General features: G+C 43.4%; 2 protein-coding genes across 2 annotated transcripts; both read left to right on the forward strand.

The window, feature by feature from the left end:
• Positions 1-5800: 5800 nt before the first annotated feature.
• On the forward strand, positions 5801-7752 carry LOC113206964 (uncharacterized). Its single transcript, XM_052274826.1, has 7 exons — positions 5801-5999; positions 6093-6287; positions 6373-6597; positions 6700-7042; positions 7126-7180; positions 7255-7407; positions 7492-7752. Exons 1-4 carry the CDS (start codon positions 5997-5999, stop codon positions 6886-6888), a joined length of 612 nt encoding a protein of 203 aa, XP_052130786.1. The 5' UTR covers positions 5801-5996; the 3' UTR covers positions 6889-7042; positions 7126-7180; positions 7255-7407; positions 7492-7752.
• Positions 7753-8483: 731 nt separating this feature from the next.
• On the forward strand, positions 8484-10779 carry LOC127751360 (uncharacterized). The gene is made up of 2 exons (XM_052274825.1): positions 8484-9845; positions 9933-10779. Exons 1-2 carry the CDS (start codon positions 8649-8651, stop codon positions 10440-10442), a joined length of 1707 nt encoding a protein of 568 aa, XP_052130785.1. The 5' UTR covers positions 8484-8648; the 3' UTR covers positions 10443-10779.
• Positions 10780-11059: the final 280 nt, after the last annotated feature.

Genomic DNA, 11059 nt, shown 5'->3' on the forward strand with positions numbered 1-11059 from the left:
CTCGGATCCGTCGGAGTGACACAGCGACACAGGGGCTCGGACGAGCGGACTCGGGCTTAACGTCTACCAACGACGAGAGGATAAGGGGTTTCCAAGATGGCCGACAAGTGTTGATAGCACAAGAGATTTATTGTTCTTGGTCACAGAACCCTATACATGAAGCTCAAAGGACGCACCTGTTCCATTACCTACGCCGCGGCGTCACGTGTCACTGGCCTATTCACTCGCACAGTATGGGGCGTATCGTGGGGGAAATGTTCGGAGTAGTAGCAAGCACAGCCTAACGGGTTGCCTTAACCTGAGGGGAGACACAAGGGGATGAGGCCGAAGCCGTCCGCTTACCGGTGGGGTTAGATGCAGAGTCCTTAAGTTGGATCAGTAAGGCCTCGGGCACAGCGGAGGTGACTATGGTCGGCGTCGTCGGCGTCCTGGTGGCTCCCCCTCGGTGGCAAGCGTCCGTCGGGTTCAAGCGTTGGGGATGATCTGATACTCTGCTTTGCGGGGTCTACCGTTATATAGGAAATCCGCCCCTCCTGGTCCACCCCTGCCGGCTCGCCCCTCCGTGCTGTAGGAGTTCGCCCAGCTCTCGGAGCGCGACCTCCCCCCGTCTGGGTGGTGCGTCCGCGGGTGCACGGGGAGCTGGTGGGTTTACGACCGCGCGACCCCCTGCGGCGGTGGTGCCCGGGTCTGCCTCGCCCTCGACTCGTGAGCTTCTCTCCCGTGCGGCTTGCCTGCGGGCACGAGGGGTGCGCGGTGAGTTTACGACCGCGCAACCCCCGCGGCTCTGCCTGGTTCCTCGCCGGTGCGCCGCATGGACCCGAGGGGTGCGGTCGACCCCTGACCCGTGGGCCGCGGTCGCCAGCCGAGCGCGGGAGCTCCTGCTCGCCGCGCTCTCCCCTGGCTCTGCCTGGGGTGCGCCCCGCTGGGCCGCGCCCTGGTCGCTCCCGTCGCCATTTGTGCGAGGCCACGCCCGTAGGTGTCTCGCCCCGCCGGCGAGGCGAGAGGAGGGGAGGTCCCGCCTTCCCCTCTTGTAACGGTGCCGTCGGCGTCCGCGCCGGCTCAGCCGAGTGAGACGAGGGGAGGGGGAGTGCGTGCTCATGTGTGCCAGCTCGCCCTGCGCCGGCTCGGCCCGGCCGAGCCCGGCCCCGCGTCCCACGCCGTCGCTCCCTGCCGGGTCGCGCCGTTTCGCCGGCTGCCGTTAAATGCCGAAAAATAGGGTGGTTGTGCTTGCTCTTTCCTAACGTTGCTGGGGTGCGTGCTGTGCGACGATTGCTGCCTCTGCAGCTCTGATATCACTACATCTTATTGGTCTTATTACTTATTACAGCAAGGCCCGCCGTTATGGCAGGCACTTTTGCATTTTTCACCCCGCCGCACACAACCGCACCTCTTTGAGTCACAGCCCTTGGTGCATTTGCAACATTCATGTCCACCAGATCCACCTGCATTCGGTCGTTCATCTGGCGGAACACCATCGAACGGACGGTGATCCCCCTCCTCACGGGATTTCTTTTCGTGACACACGTGGGGCACAGACTTAAGTACAACCGGATGACCTCTTCCGTGACGTTCTTGTATTTCTCAATCATCATGTTGGTCATCCTGTGCTTGCCCCCGTGGCCCGAGTCGGTATGCGCCCCCCGCAGCAGGTCGTGGAGCTCGTCGACGCAGACGAAGGTCAGGGGAGGTTTGAGGGCCGCGAGTTCTTGTGCGGCCTCCGGGTCCTGCTGGACTTGGGACCTCTTCTTCCCCTTCGCCTCCGTCCCCTCGACGAGCCGCTCTGGTTGACCCAGAAGTTTGACGACGCTAAACCTGGCGAGACGGTGGCCGTCCATCGCGTCCAGGAGGATATGTAGTTAGCGATAAGTAGGGTCGCGCCGAGGAGGGTCGCGAGGAGGGTCGCGAGGAGGGTCAGGAGGACGGTCGGGAGGAGGATCGGCGAAAAGGAGGGTCGGCGATTTTTCGACACTTAATAATCCGTTTGCGTTCGCTATGCACTATGAACACAACAAAACGCGCGAGTGGTGCACTGGAGCGAGCTCAAGCGTACGCGGCGCCGGCGGCTGGCGGCTAGACAGCAGCGCGACCTGCCGGGAGGCAGACCAGTAAGGTCTCGATTTTCCTCACTCCCTCTCGCCCAGTCTCGGTGTGGTCGTGTTCTCACTAGTGTCGGTGGTGTTACATTTTCTGTTTGTTTATTCTTTCGCTTAGAAAAATTTGTGACTGGTACGCTGCTGCTGCTACATAATGAACGGAAATGACGACGAACCAGCCTGTTCGTGTAAATTTAACGTTTGAAGTCTCTAATTTGAAATCTATAAATCTATAACGTTTTGTTGTGTTCATAGTGCATAGCGAACGCAAACGGATTATTAAGTGTCGAAAAATCGCCGACCCTGCTTTTCGCCGACCCTCCTTTTCGCCGATCCTCCTCCCGACCCTCCTCGCGACCCTCCTCGGCGCGACCCTCCTTTTCGCCGGACCCTCCTTGTCGACCCTACTTATCGCTAACTACATATCCTCCAGTGCTTTTGACCCCGTCTTCTTTGGTTCGGCCGCCTTGGTCTCCGCCAGGAAAGTGTCGCACATTATCCGCGGGTGAAGTAGGATGGCTGCTTAAGGTTCTTCTTCGAGGCGACGAGGGCGTTCAACTTCTCCCCAAACTCCACTGGGTCCGGGAAGGGGTCCCTCGCCGCCTCCGCCATAGTGAGGGCCACAGTGTTCCGGATCGGTCAGGGGCGCGTGCGGATAAGGAAAGTCGGGTTGGCGAGTCGGTCGGTTGGTTGGTTGGTCGAGCGAGCGGCGCCGCGCGCCGAGCGCAGATACGCAGAAAATCTGCTGCCGCACCCCCTAATTAACTCGAAAATGGATGAACACATATATTGTTAGAAAGGGGAAAGAACAAGGAATATTATTCCGAAATAATATTGGTACTTTCATGCAAAACGTTGACGCAAAGAGGTTTTAACTGACGATTCCCTTCTAAAGTGTGCCTAGTCCGCATTAGACCCGTTATTTCTCGTATTTAGAGACTTCCTAGACCCAAACATAAAGCGAGCCGATTATTCCCCACACTTCAAACTTTCTTGGCCACTTTTTCAAATTTCTGTGGGACTTCTGTTTCTCGAGAGCGAGGCATTGTACCGAATGCGCGTAGGTTGCGCCGCACGAGAGCCAACTGGCTCCCGCAACTACATCGTCTTGTTGCCGTTCTAAAACTTTCATTTTATTAGGGGCTTATGGAGGACCGTTTTTCCAGAATGGCAATAAAACGATGTAATCCGTCAAATCTCTCGACGGATTCGGATTCAGAACACAGTTTTACCCTTAGGCCACCAGTGGCTGATTTTTAAGAGCAAAAGACGACGGTCAAAGTCCTTTTTAGTGAAATTTGGTCATTTCCCCAAAGTTACTGAAAATGACCAAAATCTTTCAACGGCCATAACTCCGAAAGTATTTGAGCTACAGCGGGGTGGCTTTGCACGAGAGTTCCCCTATATGTACTCTACTTTTGGTCAAAATCGGACGTCGATCGGACATCGGGGTGGGTAGTTATTAACGTTTATGTGACTTAGTGTCATTATTTAAAATAAATCAACTTTAGGGCCGTTGCGGCAGCACTAAAATGTGTCCGATCGGTCTCCGAAAAAAATAGATTTTTTTTTCATCGAAAGAAACAAAGTCTGACCCTAGGACCCTTAAAAATCTAAAAAGTGATTTTTAAGTGCCAGTCTAGTGTACATGGTCGACACTTGGTTTTACAGTGCACATATTAAAGCGTGGTTTGTTGGAATTTTTTCTGTTCTTCTGCATTCTAATATTAATTTCTGTTACCCAGGAGGATGACGAAAATGGTTGCAATGAGAAAAGGCTGATTATGAAGCAGAGCCTTGATGCTGCTATAATACGAGAGTACTACAATCAACTGTGCGAGTATGAAGAACAGATTGAGAAAGAGAGGAGCAAAGGGAGGAAAAGAGAAGAAAGCATTGAAAAGTTAGAAGAAGAGATTAAAAAAGAGAAGAGCAAAGGGAGGGAAAAACAAGAGAGAATTGGAAAGTTGGAAGCGGAGATTGAAAATGAGAAGAGCCTTAGAAAGGATGCAGAGGAGAAGTACCAGCAACAGAGGAAGAAAAGAAAAGTGCTGGAAGAAGAATTAAAAGTTCAGAAGATGGAAACGGCTGATAAAAAGACAGGTCCGGGATTGCAGGGGATTGTGGATGAGAATGGAGCAGCAGAAGGTTGGAAGGAAAAGGCAGAAAGTTTCGAGAGAAAAATGAATGAATATTGCCAGACAGGAGAAAATATGATGATAGTAAATTACAATTTAGAAAAGGAACGGGATGAAGCTTTAAAGTCGAAACAGGAACTGGAAGGACATTTGGCCGAACTAAGAAAGTACGCATCTTATCTAGAAAACATTGTAGGCAACGTTAAAAACGCTTTGCCAAAACGACCCTTGAGCGAGGTGTCACCCATGAAGGGCCTACATTCAACCCACACCCTTCAAGTACCACACTTGTGAGACGCTTCCTTTCTTAAGTTCTTGTCTTTATTTTAGATAGAAATGCTTGAAGCAAACCTCTGGAATTAGTGATATGAGGATTTTCAATTGGGCAATACTGTTACCAATTTGTTCTTTTAATTTATGCCTCTGTGATCCTTGTGCTTCATTTTGAAGAAAAAAGTTCTGTAATCATGTAATAATTACAATTATGGTTGTAAGGTTATTTTGAGTGTCTTTATTTTTGAGCCTGTGCAGAGTGTAGTGCAACATTGGAAGTATTGCATTTGATGGATCAATGCAGTTGGTATTGGTTTTGCAGTAGGGTGAAACATTCAGCAATGAGTGTGATATATCAAACTCGTTTTTTTTAACTCTACAAGAAAAGTCACAGGATTTTAAAATGATTTAACAAATCAGAGGGTTCATATCCATTTTTTCTGATTACAGATTTCTAAAGAAACTAATCACAACCTTGTAAAGAAAATTAGGGATCATCGGTGAAAGTTATTTCAGTAATAACTAACTGTGCTTATTTTGTTGAGATTAGATTATCATATAGGTTGATAAAATGGGTGGTTAGTCCAACTTTATTAAATTTAATCTGCTTTCAGAAAGAAAAATGTACTCTAGCATATGTGGAGAAATTTTGAGAAATTTGCACTATCAGGCTTGGGGGCATTTACATAAGACTGAAATTTGCAAATAACCAGAGTTGAGTTGAATTTTCAGGATACAAATGCTCTGTAATTTTTATGGCCCAGAAGTCAACTAAGACCAAATATTCTTTTGAGACAGCATAAATTTTGTGAGACGCTTCCTTACTTAAGTTCTTGTCTTTATTTTATTTAATTTTTTCTGCTTTTAAATTCGCATTTTTGCTTTATTGCATTGAAGCAAACAATGATTAGAAAGATAGTTACCAAGATTTTAGTCTGTAGATAAAAAATAGAAATGCTTGAAGCAAACCTCTGGAATTAGTGATATGAGGATTTTCAATTGGGCAATACTGTTACCAATTTGTTCTTTTAATTTATGCCTCTGTGATCCTTGTGCTTCATTTTGAAGAAAAAAGTTCTGTAATCATGTAATAATTACAATTATGGTTGTAAGGTTATTTTGAGTGTCTTTATTTTTGAGCCCTAAACAACTTACATAATTTCCTTTCTTGAAACCAATAGACAATAGATATTACTGATTGTGAAAGTATATATATGTTTCATACAAGTTATTTCCTTATTTTATTTTTATGAAAAAGTAGAAATGTCCACCACTTTGGATCACAAAAAATTTGATCAATTTGATACAAGATTCCGTTGTTGCTACCCCTACTCTGGCCAGCTGAGCGCTTTGCCTTCAATCTTGAGTCGGAAGGAGTGGGTCGAGTGGATGGTCTCAATCTACCAATGCACCTTGGGCAAATACAGTCAAAAAACCTGTGTCAGCTACAGTAAGAAAACCTTTGGGTGTTTTACAGCCACAAGCAACATATATGGTATGTCTGTCGTTGCAATGTTGTTATTTTATCTCGAATACGCCACCACTATATTCTTCAGATTTTGTATTTTGAACCTTAATTTTTACCCAGACTCTGCATGATGGCAGTAACAATTTTAAGGTGATTCGCTGTAAAAATATTATTACCAGTGCCCAAAGTTCTTTGCCAATAGCAGTGAATAAGAATAAGCAGCTCAATATTCCTTTGCCAAATAATGCACAGTTGCGAATAGTGAGTGTAAGAAAACCTTTCACTACTTTGCAATCTAACACAACTCCTTATTTGGTAAGAACTTGTTGTAAAATTTCTCTCAGGCCACAACTACAGCCCTTGCCAGCTTTAATTCATTTCTCTTAATTTCTGTTTGCAGCCTGCTGCTCAAACAAAACATTTTAAAATAGTTGATCGGAGTTTTGGCTCTGCTAGTAGTACTCCATCTCAGAAAGCTTCATGTTTGCCAGCAGAGAGTGGAAATGGAAATAAGTCAATCATTTCGTTTTCTCAGCCATCAAGTTATAATACTTCATTGAAACTATTATGTATTCAGAAACCTCTCAGCAGTATTCTGCAACCAAAGCAGCAAGCAACTTCTACAGTAAGTCTGTGTGGCATTTATGATTAATATATACTCTGGGTATCACACTTACACCCTTAAGAGCTTGTAACTCTGTAGTTCATTGAAACTTTTAATTTGCAGACTGAGACTATGAATGGCAAAAATGTGAAAGTCATTCACTCCAGTAATTTGGGCCCTACAGCCAATAATAGCTTTCTGTCCAAACAAACTCTGTGTTTGCCTGAAAATGGAAGAAAGCAAATTGTTTCTTTATCTCAGCCATCAAAATATGCACCATCCAAATTAACCCAGCGAGCAATGGTCAATTAATTTACATCAATTTGACGTCATTTTGACGTCATTTGACGTCATTTCGACGTCACTTTACGTCATTTTGATGTAATTTTGATTGACGATTGCTCGCTGGGTAATAACTGGAAGAACACCACTGGCAGCTGTGCAGCCAAAGGCAGTATACACTGAGGTGAGTTCTGGTTGATTTGTATTCTTAATATAAGCAAATACAAAAGCTTCAATTTGCTCTAATGACAGTATTTATTTTCACAGGCCCCTTATTTACCTACAATTCAAGAAGAGGGTATTGTTGAAGAGGTGGTGTCTGGTAAGTTATTCCTGCTCCAGTTTCCTTTCACCCAGTAAAATTTGCTTTTTAAATATCCCTTGTTCAATTTACAGAAGATTTTCAAGGAGTACATCATGACAGCAACCTACTTGTAGTAAAGCAAACACACACTGATGCTGTAGTGCCTCAGTTTGTTGATAATGATTTGTTGGCTTCTAGAGCCAGAGCAGCAGCTGCAGTTAATCAGACCCACACCCCTATAGTTGGTAATGAATCAAATTTTATTTCAATTATGCCAAGATAGGAAAATTGTTTTGCTTTTTTTTCTGTATGGTTTTTGTTATTTCCAGATGAATGTGATGATGGCAGTGGTGAAGGTTATATTGATGTTGCATCAGATTCAGATGTTGCATCAGATTCAGATGCTGAATCTGAAATTTCATCTCATGATTCAGTGAGGCTATCTGAATTTTCATGTCATTGCTGACCTCAGTGAAGATGAATTTATACCAAAGAAAAGGGTGCCCACTGCAAAACAAAAAGCTAAGATAAACCCTAAGCAGCAGGTTAAAACTAAGTTAAATTGTAATCCAGATGATACCAAAGCAAAGCTTATGGTAAATTACAGGCCTTTTGTTTATTTGTTGTTTGCTACGCGACACGTTACATGGCTACTCATAATAATAATATTTATGTGTATGTTTGCAGAAAATTCTTCCCCAAGGAGATTATATGTATAATATTGTGTCAGTAGAAGACATAGGGACCAAGTTCAACCACATCATTAGTATGATCAGAATTAATGTGTCAACTGCAGCTGAAGCTGAGACATGGTTGGGGAATTTTGAGAAAGTGTCCAAAACAAACTTCAGAGTGTGGAAGCCAAGAAATGTAGTCTTAAGCAGAAGACTTGTTTTCAAGGTGTGTTTGAGTGATGACTGTTTTATTATTTATCTCCTTCAGGCTAGACATTTGTCTTGCTATACACTTCCTTATCAATCAATTTTCAGAAAATATATCGGTGCCACCACAATACTCTTGCTGAAAAAAGTGGTAGTAAAACGCCCCATGAAAAACATACTGCCTGCCCTGCAAAGATGACCATTACTGTCAAGAGTCAGAAGATGAAGTGGTTAGTATTTAATAGGAGACTTTGAAATTCACTGAATGCTCTCATTCCTCTCTGTAAAAATTAATTCCCAGAGAGCTGCATTTCCTCCTTATTTTCTTCTTATGCCGTTTGAAAATTTTACTTAAAAGAACATGATTCTTTTTCACTCAGGAGCAAAGACCCTCTCCTTCAAAAGTATCCATGAGAAAGAAGACCCTGACCGGATGAACATTGGAGATGGGTCTCTTTGTCCGGTTTATAAGCTGTACAACAAAATTATGAAAAACAGATGTGGCCAGCCATATGGTCCTGAAATGATTTCTGCGCTAGAAAAAAGTATTGAAGAGTACAATACTTCATGTAAGGACATCTGTGCTAAACTTGGCTCTACTCCTGATGGCAAGCAGCATTTTGTTTGCTGTATGCTCACCAATGATGAAAAGAATCCTGACTCATCATAAGGCTGCAGCAGAAATAATGTTCATTGATTCAAGTGGTAATATGGATAACAATAATGCTCGTGTCTTTGTTATGGTTGCCCCAAGTCCAGTTTGTGGGCTCCCAGAAGGACTGCTAATCACCTTTTCTGAGACTGAAATTGTTGTGGCTGCTGCTCTTCAGCTGTGGACAGAAATCATTCCCTCAAATGCATTTTGTGGACGGGGTCTGCAAGGGCCAAAAATCATTATGACTGATGATTCCACACATCAGCGCAACAGTCTCCGAGCTGTGTTTCCCTTTGCAATTTATCTGCTCTGCATATTCCATGTTCTTCAAGCCATGTGGAGATACATTTGGGATTCAGAACATAAAGTAAAGTTCGAAGACAAACCACATGTGTACTTCCTCTTTCGTGAGATATTGTATGCCTCCTCAATTGAAGAATATGAATCGCGTTATGAGGTAGCCTTGTCAGATCCTATTTTGGGTGCTTATGATATAGTTTACAATCACTTTAAGGATCTAAAAAATCGGGCAAATGAATGGGCCCTGTGCTTCAGACTTGAATTGCTAACCAGAGGACATCATACAAATAATTTTTGTGAAGCTATTATGAGGCTCATCAAAGGTTTGATTCTTGGTCGCCTGAAAGCCTACAATACTGTGCAACTATTCCACATTTTATGTGAAGAAATGGATTCACATTTCAAGACAAAGCTTGCCTTTGTTGTACATAATAGAGTTAAGACATTGCGATCAAAATTTAGAGTGAGACCTGAAAAGTTGAAGCCACTGGTTGCAGAAAACCTTTTTTCTTGTACAGATTTGTACCAGGTGAAAAATGTTGCAAAGAATACAGAGTACACTGTTGATATGGCCCTTCAGGTCTGTTCATGCCCAGTAGGCATGTGTGGCGCTCCCTGTAAACATCAACTGGCCGTCTCTCAGAAATTCAAAATTAGTCACCACCAGTTTCTTCCTACAAATGATCCTGAATTTAAAATGAGATTGTTCTTCTTCATGACTGGGCAGACAACTGCCCCAGAGGGGCTCTTTAATACCCTTAAGGGTGGTGACGTGGTCAACCCCACAATCGAACTACCTATTTGCCCCCCTTCTGAAGGAAATCTAGATGAGAATAGCACTGATCAGGTATGTTTTGTTTTTCTTTTTGTAGCAATGTGTTTCAAAAACATTATTCTGATTAAGTTGAGTTATCTTTCTCATTTATTGTTTTAGGAAGAACCTTTTGACCAGTCATTAAATGGCATCCTGAGCCAAAGCAGCCTGGAGGAAAAAAAAGAAAGAATAATGAACATGGCTGAAGATCTCTTCCAAAAATTATCTTCGAGTGCTGACTATCTTTCTGAACCGGTTGACAAATTCCTAAATGCTTATTTCACTATTGCCAAGAGGACTGACTATGAATCAACTCTTGCGTCTGCTCTTTCAACTTTTTCAAAGGACCAATCAGTTCTTCAACCAGTTGTGTTTGGTAAGTGCAACAGAATAAACGTTCAACCCACAGCACCAGGCAGAAGGGTTCATCATAGTGGTGGAAAACAAGCCCAACCTGGTGGGAGGCCAAGGAACAGTGTCCTAAACAATCATCATGGTTATAATAAACAAACAAAGCGGAAGGCTGATCCTAATTCTACGCCGACCTGGGCTCTTCCTCCAAAGAAAATTGCTAAGGTACCCCATTCGATGAGCAAGTGCGTCACAGCTAACTGCCGCTTACCTAAGTAATGTACGTGACATTTATTGTATGCTATGCTACATAAGAGCTTTTGTGATTGACCCTTAGTGTTTCTATAGCTTTGACCCTATTGTTATCGCTTGTTATCTAATTCCTTTTGTTAAGGAATATATATCAAATTTTTCGCTTGATTGTGTTTTTTGAAGTCTAATGAAGCATGTTGAGTTATAGTTCTTTGAATGTATCTTTTATTTACAGGAACAGTTAAGTTCTCTTTGTGTGATCCTTTGTTTATGTTTGGTTCTGTCTTTACATTGTAATTTAGAAGATTACATCAATATAAGACTTATTTACAAACGATACCAAAAATAAATGCAGTTTTTATGACATTTGGTTAACTGTTTATTCAGTCCCATAATTGAATAGGAATTAGTGTAAATTATCATCAAAACAAAATTATCATTTTAAAAACACCAGATCAATTACAAAATCATCCTGAACACTTCAGCTTGAGATGGCCCTCTCTTATTTTTCAGGCTGAGCCTCTTTCTCTTCGCCTGTTGAAGAGAATCCCGTTCTCTTTTCAATTCTGATAGTTTTCGTTTAAGTTCTTCACATTCACATTCTTGAGCATGTTGCTGTAAAGGAAACAAATAACCATCTCTCA

Source organism: Frankliniella occidentalis, unplaced genomic scaffold (assembly GCF_000697945.3).
Source record: "Frankliniella occidentalis isolate FOCC.00 unplaced genomic scaffold, Focc_3.1 Scaffold449, whole genome shotgun sequence".
Lineage (NCBI taxonomy): Eukaryota > Metazoa > Arthropoda > Insecta > Thysanoptera > Thripidae > Frankliniella > Frankliniella occidentalis.

Coding starts and splice junctions, on each gene's coding strand:
- LOC113206964 (XM_052274826.1), top strand. Junction 6,288..6,372: donor CTAACACAACTCCTTATTTG/GTAAGAACTTGT, acceptor TTCTGTTTGCAG/CCTGCTGCTCAAACAAAACA. Junction 6,598..6,699: donor AGCAGCAAGCAACTTCTACA/GTAAGTCTGTGT, acceptor TTTAATTTGCAG/ACTGAGACTATGAATGGCAA.
- LOC127751360 (XM_052274825.1), top strand. CDS start 8,649: ATGGCAAGCAGCATTTTGTTTGCTGTATGCTCACCAATGATGAAAAGA. Junction 9,846..9,932: donor ATGAGAATAGCACTGATCAG/GTATGTTTTGTT, acceptor TTATTGTTTTAG/GAAGAACCTTTTGACCAGTC.